General features: G+C 36.7%; 1 protein-coding gene and 1 long non-coding RNA gene across 2 annotated transcripts in view; one reads left to right on the top strand and one right to left on the bottom strand.

Moving 5' to 3' along the window:
• Positions 1-21,435, top strand: part of LOC139985122 (NLR family CARD domain-containing protein 4-like) — a 346,343-nt gene that overhangs the window by 140,004 nt on the left and 184,904 nt on the right. The window contains exons 5-6 of the mRNA XM_071999348.1: positions 16,820-16,896; positions 21,183-21,244. Of these exons, the coding sequence (XP_071855449.1) occupies positions 16,820-16,896; positions 21,183-21,244 (139 nt within the window). The remainder of the gene's footprint in view (positions 1-16,819; positions 16,897-21,182; positions 21,245-21,435) is intronic.
• Positions 12,032-15,324, bottom strand: LOC139954623 (uncharacterized). Its single transcript, XR_011788138.1, has 2 exons — positions 14,800-15,324; positions 12,032-13,147 (listed from the first exon to the last, which is right to left on the bottom strand). It is a non-coding gene; the product is annotated as an uncharacterized lncRNA (long non-coding RNA).

Genomic DNA, 21,435 nt, shown 5'->3' with positions numbered 1-21,435 from the left:
CCCACTTAATAATAAAAACCGTAAGTCATTTCCAAGCCAACAGATCTATGGTCATATGATATTTAAACAGTTTTTTTTTTAATTAAAATTGCGCCACTTCTTTAACGCTGCTGCTATGTTCGCCAGAGCCGTAGCTCTAACATTGGTTTTAAAAGGCGCCGTCCTCTCATTAAACTTGTAATTAACTGATTTATCTCTCGTGTTTGTAAATCGATATTTGTCCGCTAACTGTTTCCATCCTCTGAACTCCGTAGTAACAGAAGATATTACAATGAAGATCCAATCAACCCGGTTAAACTTAATAATAATAAGTAATAATTAATTAGTATAATTAAACTCTCAATGATATGAAGTGTTCCAGATAACAATATTATTTGTTAAACAAATATAAAAAGCGGATGGTACTATTTAATTGGAAGAAATGATAAGATCATAAGCGTTACCCAATTTAGGAATATCTACAAGCCCAAAGAAAGAAAAATGTTACATTTAAATAAAACTCCACTAGAAGTTATGTCACATTGAAACCGTAACTTAGAAATGAATTTGATAACAAAACACAGGTAGACATCATCTTTTAAACAAATCGTATTAATTGTAAATAATTATAATTCAAGCAGAATAGTAGGATTTGGATCAATAATTAAATAATAGGTATAATAAAAATTGAGTTTAAGTCTCATCAACCTTCTCTCTTGAAACTTGAATTTGATCTACATCTGCTTCTCTAACTTGCATTTTAATTATTAGAAACAACCTATTGATTTAAATATAATTCTTCCAAATCTCCTTAAACTTCATAAAAGCCTGGTATTAGTTAAAGTGGAAGTTTCCTTTTCATAATTCCTCTCCCATTAGTGACTAATATTGTCATTTAAATTACAGTTTTCTTCTGTTCTAAATTAAAACACAAATACATGTGATCAATACTTTTTTTCAAAAAAGATAGAATAATCTCAATTCTTGATTACCCATTTTTTTATAAAATTCTCAACCCGTCACAGAAATTGGTTTCCTATTATAACTAATAAATTAAAATATGTAGCCCCACATTCTTACTTTATTAAACCTTATTTGCTATAAAACCTTTAATTAATCATATAATTGTAAAAAAAATGGAAACTAACCCTTAAATCCTACATTACCACTTTGTTTTCCTCTAATCTAATCTAATTATTTCTGTTAATATTTGTCTCCCCTTAAAATCTATCCTTTATTTCCGTTAATTAACTAAATTCCTTTTTACAACTAAACACAACCTAAATGTCCTAGTTTATTGCTTCACATTCCCTTATTTTTATTTCGTTATTTTTATGATTGATGACATATAATAATTATTCTAATCCTAACCAAATCCAATATATTTATCTCTATCTACTCTATTATCAATAACTCTATTCTTTCATTCTAGATTCCTATCTCATGTGTGTTTCTAGTATCCTGCTCTCCTAGAGTTGATGAGTCTGGTCTGAACCTTATCCTTAAGTCTGGTCTCTCTCTCTCTATCCTGAGGTCTCTCCAGGAGCTGTGGATCGTTGACAACAGGAGACTAACTAATGAAAAGTTGGCGGCCATCTTGTCTTACTCATCACAGTGTACAAGCTTGAAGGAGCTGAAGTAAGTACTCCGGTGTAGATGATAGAATCATCATAACAGTTAAACAGGGAATTAATTTAATTAATAAAAGTTATCAATATTAAACGAACAATAGAGAATGTAAAGTCTGCTGTAATTTTAATGTCAAGGATTGGATGTAATTAGTTTAGTTGGATTTAATTGAATAATTAGGTCATCGCGAAAGGAATAATGTAGGATGTTATAATAAATAATAAAAAATATAATGGATTAATAGGGAATATTTTAAGAGAGTGTTGGTAAGAGAGGGGTGGAGGGTGGGTGGGGGTTGTTTAAAATGTTCTTTGTTTAGTTTATTGTTAACATTTAAGTAAGAAATGGTTTTAGAATGACAGAAATGTTTATTAGGATAAAATGAGAGATATATAGGAAAAGGTCGTTTGAATTTAATAATTCGAATGAGTTTTAAAATAGGGTTTTTGAGTTGATAAGTAATAAATGTGACTTCTCAAGCTGAAACCTCTAAAATATTTGTTTTTCAATTATGTTCAATCTATTTAAGATATTTTTGTTCAACAAAAGAGATTGAAAATCGTTATAAATATAAAAGAAATAAAATGATTGCAATAAAATAGCAAAAACCTATGAATCTATACATAAAATCCCATGTGATCAGATTATAATACTCTACTCTCTACTAAAACTGAAATTTATACCAAACAAGCAACCAATAAAACAGTTTTAGTTGTCGCAGTTTAAAAAATAGTTATTCAAAATAAGTTAATAAATAAAATTTATCAAAAAATGGAATAAATAATTGTAATGGAGTTAATTATAAAGTTAAATTGTATTTTTTACTACCTAAAATTATTAAAAGGCAAATATGTATCTCATAAATTGCAGAGGTTAAGATTTAATGCATTTAAAACTACATCAATTTCTTCTTTATAGTTTGAAATCCAATTTGACAAGAAAAAAGCTCAACTTATATTAATTTTCATTATTCTTTTCATAATTTTAAACAATAATTTAAAGGTCATCGAGAGCTTCAGCTTTATATAATTCATAACTTTGAACAAAAACTGTTTAATAATTTAAAATTCCTCGAAATACATATTTCGAGATACTTGATTTGACCAGGACGTCCCTGCTTTGCCCTTTAAAATTGAGTGTAATTGAAACCATCAACTCCAATCCCAACCCCTCACTTATAACCCATCCAACACCAGTTTCACTCATCACACCCCGACACCTCCTATTTACCAATCTGTTGTTACCCTACCTACCCCCTTCAGCTATAACCGTGATTGCACGATTTGTTCTTCGTAGTTTCCCTTTTCAATGTATTTTTACCCTCCTCCCACCCTAACCCTATCATCACCCTCATTGTTCCGGTCACCGGGTGTTTTTTTTTTATTATTATCTCTAGCTCCATTATCAATTACCTGTGTTTTCTTTGTTTCTTCATGTCCATTGTTTCCTTTACATAGGCCTACTAAGAATATATTGTAGTTTTATAGACAGATACGTAAACCTCGCTAATACGTTGAGTTGATTTATTTCTTTTTCTCAGACAAGATTCATGAGTCGTCAAATTGGTTACACAACGAATATATTTAGTTTAATATATCGCTACTCCTCTCGCCTTTATCAGTTCCGCAGACCAACCTCATAAAAAGTTTCTCATTTCCATCCTTACACATTCACGTTAATGTTATCAGTTGATATGATCCACAGTGTATGACGTGTTACTAAAAATAATGAAAGAAATATTTAAGTCACTCAATCCCGCCTCACCCGACACTCCAAGAAACAAGGCAAAAATATTCAGTAATACCATAAATAAAGTACAATATAAATTCAGCATGTCATATTCTTAATGCCATTCCAGGTGTCACTGTAACGACGCAAAATGTATCAGTGAAAAGTATTATACGTTGGCAGTAGGCCTATAGCTTGGTCGGATTTAAAAAAAAATGTAATACAGATCTATGATTATTCACTTTCTAGACTATCAATGCTTCATCCCAATCCCCGTCTTCAGTATGCTCTTCAGTAAGTTAAGTCACCACCTCCACCCTTCAGACACCCTATACCTGCCCCCGCCACTGCCCTTCCTTCGCCCTCCCCTTCAGAGAGATTCATTTTTTTTTTCAGAGAGCCCATCAAATCCATTCCATGTTTCTACCCGATAACATCATCACCGTTTTAGTACACACAGTAGGCCTACTCTACTTCTACAATAGTTTTCTGTACAAATATATGCAGCCGCTTACATTCTACAGACGTTTGATTCCAACAATTTTATGTGCTAAAGCAAGTCAATATAGTAAGAATGCCACACCTGGAACTCCCGTAAATATCTCATTAGCATAATAATAGATGACTCGAGCCAGTTTAACACCATGAATAGAAACAGGTAAACGAACCACTTGCCATTGTCAGTGAACGTGTCAAAGTAACCATGGAAACAGACATTAAGTAAGTCAGTAGGTGTACAGCAGTGACTACGAATCATCCGTTGGGGAAATCCTCCAAATAACATATTTTTATTAGGTCATACGCATTGTTGTTGCATACGTTGCGTTCTTAATTGTTGGCAATTCTATGTAAGTTTTACCATTATATATGAGCAAAATTGCTCTCATTGGTTGTTTAATGTGTCCCACATGTTCCCATGCCATGTTCCCATGCAACCAATCGGAGGAAATTTGAATGGAGAGGGTTTATAGACAACAGTTATGAATACAAAATAAAGAAGGATTGATTCTTGTTACGTTCAGTTTATCTTCTTGAATTTAAGTTGCACTTCTCGTTGGTAGGAGTCTGACTAGATAACACATTATTGTGATGCTCTCAATTTGGTTAAATCTCTATATTCCGACGTCTGTATGTTCCGACAAAAAGAAATAATGCGGGACAATTTATTTTAACCAAAAATACTGCAAGCGGCGCGGCGCGATAGATTTTTTGTTGGTGCCCCGCGATGATTGTATATTTGCACGAAAAAATATTAACATGAAAATCGAAAGGTATACATACGGTAAGAGAAAGAAACAGTGAAATGTTTCAGTATATTAAGTTGCACTAAAGAAGGTATATAAAGGAACTTAAATCAAAATGTACACACATCGACAACCATGATACAAGACTATTAACCAAAAACACAGCCCTAAAAATTGGTGACCGAACAACTCCCCCTGGACAATTACCCCCCCCCCCGGACAATTACCCCCAGACAACTACCCCCTGGACAATTACCCCGGACAATTACCACTCAGACAATTCCCACCCGGACAGTTCCCACCCCAGAAAATTTCCCCGGACAATTCCCATACCGGTCGACACCCCCCCGGACAATTACCCCGGACCATTACCCTCCCGGACAACCCCCCCCCCGTAAAATTGCCCACAGAAAATTGTCAATCGGGAGCACCCAATTGGGACGATTTTATAACGTTAATTACCAATAAAAACTGTTCGTTGGTAGAATATTAACTCACCTGAGAAAAAATAATCGCGAAGTTAAAGATACGAAAAACGCGTATCTTTGTGCGAGATTCTCGTGCATTAGTGATATATTTATTTATTTCCGCATTCTGTGTGTAAACCATGTTTGACCTGTAGAAAGTGACTTTCGCTTTTTTTTTTGGCCACATAAAGGAGTGAGATATGGGCTAACTTTGGTCTACTTACATAGATATCTGTATTACAATTTTCGTCCTGTCACCCTACCAATGTAATAGTTTTGCAATGTAGTAAAACATATACGAATACCGTTGAATTGAAAAGCTTAAATAGCAAAACGACGGTATTTTAGGAGACAAAGTGCCAAAACACTTTCTTGTTTCGCGTGCATTGTGTATACTATAGCTAAACTAACAAAACGATAATATCTTGGGCGTCAATTTGGTAAATTTTTGGGAAAATAGATTTGGCGCGCTTCGCGCGCACTAGCTGTATTGATACTGTGAGAATTAACTGATCCTTGCACATGCATGTTAGGTAGATAACCTTAACAGTTTCTGCGCACTTCGCGCGCACTTTAGCTGAATTCGTTTCCGGGTAGACTTTTATTTGACTCTTTTTTATTCCTTGCCAGAGGCAACAGGAATATATGCAGTCACGCATGTGTGTGCGCGTGTGTCTGTCTGTGACGCCGGCTTGTAATCACGATAACTGAACGATGCAAGATCTGATCGGTATCATACTTGGTTGGTAGGTTACCCACAGTGAGTAGATGGTCCCTATTGTTGTTGGTGCTAATCTCATTAATATTCATAGGTGAACGGACTCCGTATCTTGGCAACATAATGGCCGATTTGTTCAAACTTGTTTGGTAGCATTGGTAGGAGGTGGGTTAAATGCGTATGTTAGTGTTAACCTTATCGCATCTCATTGATATTCATGAGGCGCGGAGCCAAATGTAATTTCGTTGACGTCAATGACGCAAGGCTTGATCTTATTCCCATACTTGGGTGATGGATTACCCATAGTATGTAGGTGGTCCCTATTGTTTTTGGTACCAATCTCATTTATACTCGTGAGTGGACGGGCCTTCGAACGCATTCTTTAAATGCTAATATCTCGGCAACCGTCTGTCCGATTTTGTTCAAAGTTTTTTTCGTTGGAATTGGTGGACAGTGTGGGTGCATGTGAAGGTTAGAACCCTTCTGCATCTCATTAACATTCTTGAGGGGCGTGGCCAAATATTATTTCGCTGAAAATTGCTCAGAACCACTTTTTGAATCCTTGCCAGAGTCAAAATGAAGATATGCAGGCATGCATGTATGTGTATCTGTGACGCCGATTGCAACCACTCTAAGTGGATTACGCAAGTTCAGATCATGATGGATTACCCATAGTGAGTAGATGATTCTTATTGTTTTGGTTAAGGTCAAAGGTCACCTGAGGTCAACAGAGCTAGGTCAAACAATTATATCTGGCTTCAAATCCAAAGGCAAGGAATCACGAAGCTCTAGACTCTTGTTATGCATTATAGCCAGCTACTATACATTCCCCGTAGCATTTATGTGCAGTAAATGTACGCATTTTGTATGTATGGTAACTGGCTTGTGCCAAAAATTTGTTCGCGCAATTCACGTGCACTAGTTAGGTTGACATGTTTGATAGTGTTTTCTCCCTTCTATGCATGGTAGCTAACTAGCACAACATTTTCCGACAGTCCTGTCATCGGCCCACCTCGTATGCATGGTAGCCAGCAACTACACAATTTTCTTTACGTTTACTAGCTGCCCTTCTGCTGTCAGTGATACTTTGCGCATTTTTCATGCATGAAAGCTGGATATCAGAACTTTTCGCTCGCTTCGCGCTCGTTTTCATCCTTGGTATCACGTGTCCCCGACATAGGCTACATCAGAAACCTTCACACCAATATGACCTATAAACGACCCCTAATGAACCATTCTAAAAACAAGCCGTTTTGCTCGCGCTTTGAGCTCGCATTAGGTATCTTTGGCATGGTCATTGGAATTTTGCCCCCCCCCCCCCCCTGGCATGAAGCCCTAAATACACCACTGTTTGTAAGCTTGATCCAGGTAACTCATTGTTTCAACAAGAAGAACGGCAACTGTTTGAAGAAAGCTGAGGTGATACAAGTATCGAAGAGACATTGATAAACTATATAATATTGTTTACTAACCGTGTAAGACCACTTGAACCAGTTACAAAACTGACGGCATACAATCCCCGCCAAAAAATACACGGGAGAAACCCCGTTCTCCATATCATCGTTGGAAACTGCGAGACTGCGAGACCAACATGGCGTTTTCAACCCCAACATTGATGGGGGGGGGTGGGGAGTTCTAAGGACAGCCAATATGCATGCACTGTATTCATGGTACTGTTGTCCCATCATTTTTGGCGGGTATTGTAGACACCTAAGACATACAAAATTGGAGACGGAGTCGTGGATCGTTTATGGTTGAGTTGTCTTACGAGCAAAAACGATTTCTAAAACTTTCAATAATTCAAACATAAATTACGCAAAACAAAATACTGCAAATTCTTGCTGTTTACAGAGCGATTTTGATGCTGATGTCAACCGTACCGCACTGGGCGTAAACGAGAGCAATATTTTTTCCCACGATACTGAAAACGGAAAAATTTCACACAAATTAGATTTTTTTAAAGAATATACACACTTTAAAATAAAACAGGAAATAATATCTCAGAAAATAGAACTTCATTAAATCAATAAGATTTCCAACTGGCGACGATCGACCACCAGCTTCACTGGGACTCGAACCTGAATGGACCTTCTGCTTATTTGCAGGCTCCTTTTTTCTCTTATATTGGAAGACGAGCACACTGGCTCGCCCATTTGATATACATTTACAAAGTGGTGTTTGTTACCTGATAAAACGTTCAAAGCTGTCAAAGCTACACTTGCAATTAATGATATATATAGAAAAAATTACGTATTCAATGAATCAAATAAATGAAAGTAATATAGTGATATAAGTATGGCTAAGTCTGAATGATAAATGTAACTGTTGTTTGGTGATTTTGATATTTATCACTCTCGAAAATAAAATAAAATGAAAAATGAATCTAAAAGACTGAAAGTAGGGACCAATGGAAAGTTGAAAAATTTGAATTTAATATGATTGATTATCAATAAATTTGATTGAAAATCTCAAACGTTTTTCAGTTGTAATTTGATTGGTCACTAGATTCAATCTTTGAATTAAGAGAGCATTCTTCCCAGCGTGACAAGTTGTTTAAATATTTATTCTTCGAGCAGAATGGCGCACTTTAAGAGTGGTACATTATGACACGCATATAGGTCATGTTGAAGTGCCGAGATTGCTGGTGTAGCCTGCATTATGTTTATCAAGAATGCATGGAACTAAGGATAAAAACTCTCGAGAAGCGCCCTAACATCTGTTCTAGCGAGCTACCATGCATGCAAAATGCGTAAAAATATCATAGTAGATGTACATTTGGTGCGCGCCGAGCGCACAGAGAATTTGTAGTTGCTACTACCATACATGGTCAACATAATGAGCAAATGAAAGGACTATGACATGAACAGTGCAGCGAAAGCGCGCGGAAAATTCTGTGGTAGCTAGCTAAAATGCATGCGAAGAGAGATAAGAGCTATTACAGTATCAACCTAACTAGTGCACGCGAAGCGCGCGAACATTTCTCTGGTCTAGCCATCTATGCATGCATTCAAATTGCGCAAAAACTAACACAGCATAAACGCTGAATATCCTAGTTCTGTCGAAAAATACACATGTGGATGCAAGCATATGGCAACTAATATAGATGCTGTATAAGCGGGCAAATTTTTGAGGTGATATTAACTGGAAAGATATTTCCAGGAAGTCATATACACCTGATCCCAATCCCTTGCAAAATGTAACTTTTTAAACTATTGATCGACTTGTGATTGGTGGCCAAGGGGCATGTGCAGAAATTTCCACGGGGGGGGGGGTCCAAAATGTGATGAAATGTAATGATCGACGTCCTGGGGGAGGGGTCTCAGTGGAAATTCCCGAAGAGGGGGATTGTACGGGGGAAAATTGTCCGGGGGAAATTGTCCGGGGAAAATTGCCATGGGTGTGAATTGTCTGGAGTGGGAATTGTCCGGGGCAATTGTCCGGGTGGGAATTGTCTGGGGGCAATTGTCACGATTGGGAATTGTCCGGGTGGGAATTGCCAGAGGGGGAATCGTCCGAGGGGTACTCGTCCTGTGGGTAATCGTCCAAGGGGGAGTTGTCCGGGAACCAAAAATTATGGTCAGAAACAAATCAGGACCATAACAATGTCATGATCCCGCTAAGTGGCGTCTGTACGATTTCATGGGTGGTGGGGCCAAGTACCCAATTCCCCCGACTGGCAACATTTGACATTATTTAGAGTTGACTTTAGTGATATTTCAACTAGTCACGTGACCAGCCCCATTAGTGTGAGGGGGAAAAGCCTCGTCTTTCGTCCTCGTCTTAATAGTCAGAGAAGTTTTTTAGGCTTATATTGATTTGACCTTTCACAGCACCATTAAGTGTTTACTCTTTCTAACATGATTTTCTTTGGATGCTCGCGTCCGATGGGAGGGGTTTAAACAGGGAGACCCCTTTTATGAATAAAATAACCTTAAATTAATTATTGTCAATGCTGTAGCAGCGGACAGGTTGACACAAGAACGGTTGTTCGATAAAATATAAATCATTTAAAGTTCATCAATATTTCTATTATATGGCCTACATGTGTCATTGAGTTGATGTGTCCGCTATATATATGGCCCTTACTTTATTTAAAATATTAGTGAACTATTTTAAAGTGCATCTTTCAGCCTCTCAATGAATAGATACAGAAAACAAACGATTGTAAAGAAAAAGCTTTTACATTAAAACAAACTTGCAACAGTTTGGTAAATATACATTTATTATGCTAATAAGATACGAGGTACGTAACCTATACATTTACTTTACATTGACCAGAGTAGTGTTTTATACATAGAGCTGTGCAAAGCAGGTATAAGGTAGGGTGATACTGAGCTAGACTTAAAAATATTAATTAGATATTATGCACTATATATGTTACCGGTTAATCCAGATAATGTCATTTCATGCTCGCTAAGCTCAATTTGCTTCAGTAAGGACTCTTACAGACAATAGGTTTGTATATGCACAGTACATTACAGCAGGGCTGTCAAATATTCTACTCTCTTAAAATGAGAGACTGAAATTTCAGTCTAATCGACTGAAATTTCAGTCTAATGATGGATGGGATAAGGAATCAGACTACTTAGACTGAATTTCAGTCTGAATGTAAAGACTGAAGGTCAGTCTTAATTAGACTGAGTACTCTGCAGTCTAATAGACTGAAAATCAAACCACTTTAGACTGAACAGTCAGCAGTTTAGACTGATTTATTGCAGCACCAGTCTTAATTAGATTGAATATGCTCAGTCTATTAGACTGAAATCAGACTGAACAGTCGGTCCTTTAGACTGAATTATTACACATCACAGCTATACTGTCAATCTTATAAACTGCAAATCCTGGATTGAACAAGCTTTTCTATTGATCCTCCGTGTTAGCTTGGTGCTGGAATTCTTCAATATAGATGCATTTAAGGCCATCATCAAAGACAACATTCAATGATCTGTTAATGCAGGGGAATTTACTGAAAGGTGCTACTTCATTGAGTGACTTCGCCTTCACATCCAATCATGTTAGGCTATAAAGACCAGAAAATCGTTGTGACAGTCACACACAAAGTACATTAAAAATGGTATTCCATCAAGAAATATAATTGTCAATATCCACCGAACAGTAATTTTATTTCCACTAACTCACTAATATATTCTTATAGAATTTTCGTTATCATATTAAAAAAAAAACAGAAATCAAAACTACAATATTCTGAGGGATGTTCAACACAACATGTTATCTTTCCAACAAACGTTCAAATTAAAAAGATGCTTTACATAACAGTGACATATTTTCAGTTCAATATTAATCTGTCAAATTTCTGCTTGAATTGGGCCATCTAAAATGTTCTTTAATTTTTTTGAAAAAGGATTAGGTGAGCTGAGAACAGATCAGTGGTGTCGCCAATGGGTGGCCTGGGGAACCCCTCCCCCAAGAGGGAATTCACAAATAGACATAACACCAACCAAAATTCATATGTCTGGCAACACCACTGCAACAGAAAGCACTTAAAATTCTTTGTATATTACCACCAGGTGGTAATACCCTGGAATTCATTGACAACACAGCTGTAAATTGAGTCGTTATATACCCAGCTGATCCCATCTCCCGATCTCACTGAACTTTAACTTTTCCGCTGTAAAGGATATAGTAACTATACGATCCTACCTTTACAAAAGGGATAGGATGGAAACACGACGATAGTACAATGGATCTGGTACATTGCCTTTTTTTCCAGTTGTAAATCATTAATGTATAGTAGCAACAATTTCTTAGAATGATTTCAAAATGGGGAAAACATATGACAAATTTTCAGAAGGTTATTTATAAAATATTAGGAATGGTTAAACTATATATCAGTGCCGTCAACATTTAAATACTTTGTGTTTCAATGATATAGATTGGCGATTGCTGAAAGTCATTATCCAGCACACACAAAACAACATATTACAAGCAGTTAACAGAATGGCACTAACTTCATAATGGCTATTAGATAAACATGAATTATTATATACTGCATTCACAATTTCATGATATGGCATTCATATAAAGCAAATTTGTATGCAAAAACAGCACATGTGACTATTATACCACCCTCAATTATTTCTTAACTTTCTGATAGTAATCATGTATAGTGATTTTGATTGGGATTTTAATCAAACTTTGAAGTTTTGTAAATTATCTGACGTGAATCATTTAATGTCGGGCTCAAGCTGAAAAAAAAATGTGACTCAAAGTCGACTAAAAAATAATGAGGAAAGGATATTCTCAAATGGAATTTTCTACAGTTACTGAATTTATAATAATCAGGTTACTTGCTTTTCATGGCACAAGTTATGGAATATTGTGCATAATAAATAATATTAGCTTAATTAATTGCTTAATTAAATAAACCTTCAACATAGTGAGTGCAGTGAAATGTGGGAACATTAAAGTAAACATTAAAATAACATGCTCGAAAAATCATACAACAAAGTTTTTTTGGCAACTAGGTGTTTGTTTAATTACATTCATAATTAGATCAGTATCATTAAAAAACATTTTTGACAACCAAAAATCAATGAAATATTTATTTCTGGAGCCCTATTCATATAAAACTGTTGGTAAACTCTGGGTAATCAATTTATCATTTTAGGGTATGTGTTAGTTACTCCTTAAAGGTATTGAAGATTTGTCCCAAACAGCATGCAGCCATCTGAAAAAGTTAACTTTCTGTTGCTTGCAAGTGATGTTTGTTCGTGTCGCTAACAAAGACAGACAGTAATGAAACGTGATACCTTGATATCTTTAGCTGGACCTGAGATGTTCATCGCTGTATCGTTTATACACTGTGATGTGGGTATTGACCGCAGCTGTATGTACTGACTGTACACTAGTGTCTAATTACCGACGGTAGCAAGCTGTGTTTGTATTTTCTGGGATCCATGGCAGTGTCTAACACTTCTGTCACACCTCATTTGAAACTAGGTCAGATTACCGGCATTAGACGTTCTTTTTGCGCGAGTCTTCACACCCTTTCAAAGTTACTCCACGCTGACAGACGGGGTTCCGGCCTACAGAGCAATAAAATGTAACATTCACTCCTTGAAATTACTCCATGCTGACTGCCCTTATTGATGTGGCAAGGATACGAACTAAAGACTTCACTTCTGTTGATTGCAAAATTCCATACACCATGGAAGCATGGAACTCACAAAACTAGTGTTGTAGAGGGGGTGTATAGTCTATGTTAAATGTATGTTCTACGCCTCTGTCCCTGTTGGAATGGCCAGTTTATCTGCCACAATGAAGAATTGTTTGGGGTTCAATTCTGGTCCGAGAGATAGGATGAAAGGCTGCCAATATTGTCCTTGTCTGCCCTGTGCTGCGCTCTCAATATCTGTGCCCTCCTGTTTGGTGAAGATAAAAATAAATGTGATAAAGGACAAGCAATATGGTATGAATCAAAACATTCTTAAAAAAAGATATGTTGAGAGGTAGAGTTCGATGTGGACTAGACTAGAATAATATTTAGGAGAGAATGGAGAAAGAAGAACATGACTGGCATTGTACGAATTTTATCAATTCATGATAGGCAGCAATATGTCATCCATGGTGGGTGAGATGTGTTATGTGAAGGTGGATTCAAATTCAACCTAACATTTATGGGTTATCATGTTGATTTTGGCAGGTACATGGTTACCAAGCAAGGTTTGTTGTTAGTTGTTTTCAGAAATTTCTCTTTTTAAGGATAAATTGTCCATGACATCTCCTGATTCCATTTCATCAGCATAGAAAACCAGTGAACAAGGAATATGATTTACATTTTAGCCTACTGATTTCACTAATATGTCTATCTGCTTGTAAAAGAAACTGATTTCATAAGATTAGTGAATGGTAATATTACTGTAAAATCTTATAGTAAAGACTGATGGCCCACTATATGTTTAATAAAATAGCAAAAGCATACCAATTCTTTTCCAGTTTCCACATGATTTAAATACAATGGTAATTGTTTAACAGAATGGTGATAGCTTCATGCTGTAATGGCTGTAGCAGTAACTACATTTTTTTTTCAAATAATTAAGGGTGCTTACAATCTATGCATAATAGTACTGTGTTTTGCAATTTCTTCAGCATTGTTATGTTCAAGTATTTGTTATGAGGTTAACCTAGCCTAGATTCATTTGGGACGATCGAGTACATATTGCAGTCCTGACAAGCGTGCTTATTCGCCCGACGATTGGGTACATATGCAGGACAGGCGGGCTAATTTGCCAGACGATCTGGTACCGTGATAGCTTCATGCTGTAATGGCTGTAGCAGTAACTACATTTTTCAAATAATTAAGGGTGCTTACAATCTATGCATAATAGTACTGTGTTTTGCAATTTCTTCAGCATTATTATGTTCAAGTATTTGTTATGAGGTTAACCAAGCCTAGATTCATTTGGGACGATCGAGTACATATTGCAGTCCTGACAAGCGTGCTTATTCGCCCGACGATTGGGTTCATATGCAGGATAGGCGGGCTAATTTGCCCGACGATCTGGTACCGTGATAGCTTCATGCTGTAATGGCTGTAGCAGTCACTACATTTTTTTTTCAAATAATTAAGGGTGCTTACAATCTATGCATAATAGTCCTTTGATTTGCAATTTCTTGAGCATTATTATGTCCAAGTATTTGTTATGAGGTTAACCTAGCCTAGGCTAGATTCATTTTGGGACGATCGAGTACATATTGCAGGACAAGCGTGCTTATTCGCCCGACGATCGGGTACATATGCAGGACAGGCGGGCTGATTTGCCCGACGATCGGGTACATATGCAGGATAGGCGGGCTGATTTGCCCGACGATCGGGTACATATGCAGGACCGGCGTGCTTATTCGCCGACGATCGTGTTAATAGGCCCCACCAATTATAACAACAGCCTAGGCCCTATTTGCTATGGTACAGCCTAGCTAGGCCTACCTCGCGCACAAGCCTAGAATAACTAACGTTACGAACTGCCAAGCTTTTATTCTGTATTAATTGGAAAACAACAAAAAACATACATACCTTTCCCTCGAAAACTGTTTTCACTTCGTGGAAACCTTTATTTGTAAGAAAAGTTCTTAATGACTCAGCCATTGCTAATTTATAACCTTTACTCTAGCTTAGACATACGGTCGTCTGTCTCGTTCATGCCTAGCTGTGTGTACGGCGTGCGTACGTACAGTACAGCGAGTACATGGCTAAGCGAAGAATATAGTAGTATATATATGTACACAAGTTGTAGCGCTCGTTGTCACTTGTTTTTTGTGCTGCGTATTTGCAAGTTTTCGGATGACGTAGGCGCATTTCTGTTCTCTGATTGGATACATTTTTCAGTGGAATACAGAGACTGAAAATGGTAAGATGCCATGCCACATGTGATTAGCTGATTGGTTAATACAGTCAGTCCAAAACAGCGACTGAACGGTGTAACTGATAATACAGTCTAAGTAGAGTGTTTCTCAGTCTAAACTCAGTGTATAACACTGAAAAAAATTTCAGTCTCACAGAAGACTGAATTCTTCAGTCTAACATTTTAAGAGAGTATTTACAGAATATGGTACTGGTTAAAGTATTAAGGTTTCGGCATTTGGTTTAGTCGGCCACATGCAAGATCTGTGTGTGGTCGATCTTGAATGGTTTTTGCCAGAAAATAATAAAGAGGGGTAGCTGGGGTTGGGTGGGGTGTTAATGGGTACATGCTTTGTCACTATCCTGATAACCCTGGAAAGTAGCCTCAAGTTTTAATGGAAATAACCAGTTCCCAACTTTGTAATTTAAAATGCCCTCTTGTTGTTGTGTTTTTGTAACAAGTACATTCATGTCTAAAACATTGCTATACAAAAAATAATAAGAATGATAAAACATGCAGTTTAAAAGTACCGGTATAAAGAAACTTTTTGTTGAGAACATTCAAATACTTTAATTTGTGAAGAGGAACGCGCAGAGTATTCATTTTGAGATTATTAACATAATTTCATAGTTTAGTGGTTTCTTGCGTAAAATTTAAAGTCACATGCTCCACTGCTCCTCAGTGTTTTTGCTTCCATGAAACATTTCTTTTGCGAATCAACGAAGATCGCGTTGGTGTGGTTCTTAATAAAGTTTGAAAAGGAAGTTGTAGCAACTCCTTGGTATGAATAAAGTCTGATATTTGGAACACATGCAGCTCTTCACTGAGAACATCGTTGAATAGGAAGATTCGATTCTGTACTAATGGTTAAGGAAATTCTTATCAACTCCACAAAAATGTTATAAATTTGTACAATTTGATTTAGATCAATAACAAAAAACAATGCGTGCAATGTGATAACATTATTGAAGGTTGATAATAAATAAATACTTAAAAAATAAGGAATCTAGGTATATCAGCCTTGTTCATGTAATTGCAACATTTTGTGTTTACTTTTTTACTGAAATCACCCGGGAGGATCAGTTGTTTCGCCCAGTAAACAATGTTGCTATGCCCTCGACCCTCCTACCCTCTCCATTATAGTATTCCTCCGTCTCAGTACAAGTGTTTGCAGGTTTGTCATCCCCCCCCCCCCTCATTACATCGAAAATGTAATTTTTAGCATCTTAAATAAAACTATTTTGAGATTAAGAAAGACTAATTTAGCTTTAAGTCATTATTCCTAGATTTATATTTTACCAGTGAACTCTAACATTTTGAGTGATTTATGTCAACTGTATCACTTTAGTTATGTCCAAGACGTAGTGTTTGTATTACGCGCCGATACTTTCTTGCCGTACAAGCAAAGCGCCATCAGTAGGAATGGGTGGCTTCAGTATATGTCGCATGACGTCATTCTCCCTACTTCAATTCTATGATCCATTCTAATTTAGTTTTCGTGGGATCATTGAAACACAAGACGTGTGATTATTATTAATTTTGATCAGAATGGTAAATCAGATTTGATTTATTTCATTGTTATTTGTTGTGCACTTTGTTTATCGTCATTGATTTGATAATACACCTGACTAGGAGGACATTCCTCTACGTCTTCTACATCTAATACGATGATTACTCTACTTCTCTCCATAGGTTTTATAAGTACATTCTGCCAGACACTATTCCGGTTGGATCCATTCCATCATCCTTGAAGTCAAGAAACGTGAAAGGTATTGTCACAATGACGTCATGATGGACACATTTCAAATTTCTTACATTTATTTAAAGGCTTTTCCAACCAGCCAACTTTGTGAATTTCTTTTGACATGTAGAGTGTTGTTGATTCACATACAACAGAGTTATGGATCAGCAAAACATGATTGCCATTTTAAATGAATTCGACACCCAGTCATGTGATAGTAAACAACAAATCGAATAATAGAAATGTAACAACGTTAAATATTGCTAAGCTTGGTTGATTTAAGAGATAAGTCATATTCCTAACATTTCGCTCTTTCGAGATCACTGCCCTATAAGATGTTTTTGAGAGTAGCAATCAAATCAACTGATGCTTTAAATCTCTTTCCGAAATATAGTGGTATACACTTTGGGCAACTTTATTACACTGCGACAATTATTGTGTAAGATTTTGAAGTAATGTTGTGCCCATCGGAGTCTGTCAACCCCTACCCCCCACTCTCCCCAACCAACACACACATTTAAGCAAATACACACCTCCGCTTAAAGCCATTCTTTCAATCTGAATTACAGAATAACGCCACAAAGTGTCACTTAATTCTTTTGCAAGTTCGGCAAACGAAGTTTTTGTTTCTCTGAAAACTAAAATCCATGCAAAAAAATACAAAAATAAAAGTATAAATAAAAGTGGGTAATGATATGAGGGAAAGCAATTAGAATTATATGTGAATTTAAAACAATATTTTATTTATTTGTACACTTATAGAGGAGCACGGAGGTATACAGTGGTGTGTCGTAAAGTTAAGAGTGAACGTCTAGTGAGACTAATATGATACTGAAAGAATTTTTTGCCTACACAAACGCTGTACTTGGAAACAGGAGAATATAAATTAACTATTATCATTCGAGAACGCGACCCCATAGGTATACAAACAGTGGTATGGGTGTCACACAGCTCGGTCTTAAATTGATGCCAAGTCGGTTGACGAATTGAAGATAAATTTATCATGGTCGTACACTTAAAAAGTAAGAGTTATAATACAATAACGAAGAAAGGAAAACAGAATCGGTTTGTTTGTTACTCCCTTACGTCTATGTTTCCCCAAATTTGGATAATATTGGGTAAATAAAATGTTTTTAGCCTCTGGAGAAGATCCTGCTAGGATCGAAACGTCCGGCTAACTTACTTTCACACGTAAATAAAATGCAGCAGATTCCTGATGCTTGGCCCCATCCCTTCAACAGGGCCCTGCACTTCAATCCGCTGAAAATTGAGCACTTCTCACAAATAGATTTCAGTGTTTTTTTTACAATTACTTCAATATATCTGCAAAACGCTGCTGCGGAAGTTCAACGGATCCCCACCAGCCTGCTTGGAATACATTCTAGATAACTATAATTGATTTATTATATGTGGTTTCCGAGGGGATTCCCCTCGTGGAACCAACCAGTGCTTCAAATATTTTCCAGAGAAATTGAATTCCTCTATAGGCTAGTATAAAAGGAACTGATGGTACGTACAGCGTGGGACTCTTTGACAAAATCACTCAAGACGTCTACGTACGGTACGTTATCATGTCATTTACTATTATCCAAGTTGATAGGTTTCTAATAACACGGCACCGTGTATAACTGTTCGTAGATATTGTAAGCGCTCAGAATAGTATTGACTACATTTGTGAGTTGTATAAATTGTTAGCAAACTGCGCTATTGCACTGAGGGAGATTACGCCCAGTTATTTAGGAGTAACGTTATTGGCCGACTGTTATCATTTTACGTATAGCGCTCTTTAGTATAGCGCTCTGAACTGCGTGACAATGTGTTTACTTTAGTAGAAATCAGTGTTCTGCTGTGATTGGATATATTTCAGTTAGTCCGTAAGTAGGAACATAAGTGAATAGCCTAGGTCAGCTATCAGAAAGATACATTACTGCCATTTAGTCCATCGATTGGTTCTTAGTATATTTACATCGATTAACGGCATTGCAGACACCGTTAAGTTAAATGTAGCTTTGAATCTGTTTTCATATTTAGACGCTGCGTTTGGCGTTCCGTTTTTCGCCGCGTTATACGTTGCGCTATACGCTGCGAGTGGCGCCGCGTTGGACGTTGCGTTTGGCGTTGTGTTTAGCGCCGCGATATACGTTAGGTTCTGCGCTGCGTTGGGCGCCGCGTTGTACGTTGCGTTATACGCTGCGTGTGGCGCCGCGTTGGACGTTTCGTTGGGCGTTCCGTTTAGTGCCGTGTTCTACGCTGTGTTTAGACGCCGCGTTGAGGAATTGCGTTAACAGTTACGTTTAGCGTAATCAAGGATAAGTGTAAGAACATTTAATGAACCTAGTAAGGAGACGGAAGTCTGAATAAACGATACCACTGTGCCACGAGCACTGTAGCATCTTCTCCATTGTCATCTTTTTGTCGAAATTCTCTTTCGCCAACCCCATCATTAAAGACTGCCCTACCAGACAGAGAAGTGACGTTACACTATCAATATACATAATGTTTATCGATTCGATACAGTTTTACATCGGTGTTATATACTTGATGAGGTAGCGATGTATACTTTACTCCCTATAACGCGTAGTATCTGTCGCAGTTTGATCTTAACATTTTCTTTGTTTGAGTAAGGCAGCTTACTGTGTTTCTTAGAGTAACCATTGACCTTGCAAGTAGTAGTTAAGAGAGCAATTCAGAGTAGATACAATTCAATTAGTCTTCTTCATCGGTCAACGAGTAAACTCCAAAAAAAATATCAATTATGTTTTCTTTATCGAATGTTCAATGTTCTTACTCATTAAATAAATATGATGCTCAAGAAAAAGTATCCATCCTTCGCTTGGATCAAGTGAACTGCCATGGATGCACCTATGCTGCAGGCCATGGTATGAAAAAGAAGTTATCGTGGTTATTCAAACTAGATACGTGTTTCTTGAGTTGAGTGGAAATGAGCATTTGTCATATCGTCACCAGAATTGTAACTGAAACATAACCGTAAAACTAAGGACCTGCTTTCAGTTAAAGCAGGTGGGTAGTTCTGGCCGGTAAAACGGCCGGTTATTAATAGAGGGCGCACTGCAATTATGATATCTTTGTAAGATCGGCTGTGATAGCCTAGGCTTGCATTCAAATTCCGTAAGCAGAAGATGTAAACAAACAGAAACAAAGGGATATTACAATGGTCTGTTCTATTTCAATTCAACACTTACTGAAATTGTATACAATTGCTGCTGATTTTTCTGTTTAGTTCGTGTTGTAGTTTTGTCACGGCCTTATTGATGATCTGAAAGACAAACCACGACACAAAACATAATTTATATTGAGATGGTATCTTCATTAATATGTGTTTGCACGTAAGTGTTGTTTGTCTCCATTTACACTTCTGTTAATAACATACTTTAATGTAGGTTTCTTAAAATTACTCAGAAATTTGAACAGCGTTATTGTTTAATGTTACAATTGTGCATGTCAAGTCATAATAACACGATGTTAGATTTTACATACCTTCCTCCTCCATATAAGGTACTAGTAGAGAGATTGATGTATTTAGTCGTCATACAGTTGAAAACAAACATACCTAAGAAAGTGACTGAAAACAAGACATATAAACCTTAGTTTATACAACTGACATACTCTCAGGACATTGGAATTGTGATCACGTGATTATGACGATGACTTGCCTAGGCTTGTAGCTCCATATATCCAAATAGTATTTATTCTATTATCAACATTTAAATTATTGACTTTCGTTATCTGTGATGACGTCACTGATATTGAGTGTTCTCTGATCAGTTCATCGTCTCATGGATGATTATTCTTGATCTGAACATCAAATACTAGACTATCATGATTTGTTTTCTTTATTTAGTTCAATATTCACTCCTATTTGAGTTGTTTCACATGTGTTATGTAGGATAAGTGTACAACTGATTAACTAATGAGATGACAACAATTCTAACATGATTGGTTATGTAACTAATAGGATATTGCTTGTAAAATGATCAGGTATAAAACCGAGATGATAATGATAGTAAACTGATCGGTAATCTTACTGAGATATAATGATTGTAAACTGATCAGCTACACCACTGAGATGATAATAATAATAATAAACTAATAAGATCAAACTTAAGGAATCAACCAGATTGATTTCTCAGCTGATATGACGGTATCATCGAGGGCCAACATAAATCTGGTGAATGTAATGTTTAATATTTCCTTCCAACCCCCCCCCCCCCCTCCCAAAACAAAGGACAAGAAAAAAAGAGAGATTTATATGGCACTTGCATTTTCATCAATTTCGTTCTTTTTATTCAATAGTATTGGACAATCAAGATCTTAATGGTTCTCGTCGCCTCAATCTACAGACCGGTCTATGGCAGGTAAGAGATTGTGCGCCTTTCTAACAGCTATTTCTCATAATGCATTCTGGTCAGCTTATTTGAGCTAACCTGCCCTCTGTATTACTTTACCAGTAAATATAAAATAAATAATAGTGACAACATAATCAGTAAAATGCACTTAGTTGATGGTAGCATTTGAATTAGATTATGATAAACAGAAAAAAAACTTT

Source organism: Apostichopus japonicus, chromosome 17, assembly GCF_037975245.1.
Source record: "Apostichopus japonicus isolate 1M-3 chromosome 17, ASM3797524v1, whole genome shotgun sequence".
NCBI classification, from domain to species: Eukaryota; Metazoa; Echinodermata; class Holothuroidea; order Aspidochirotida; family Stichopodidae; genus Apostichopus; species Apostichopus japonicus.
The sequence above is the reverse complement of the archived record's forward strand: the minus strand, read 5'-3'. Positions and strand labels throughout refer to the sequence as shown.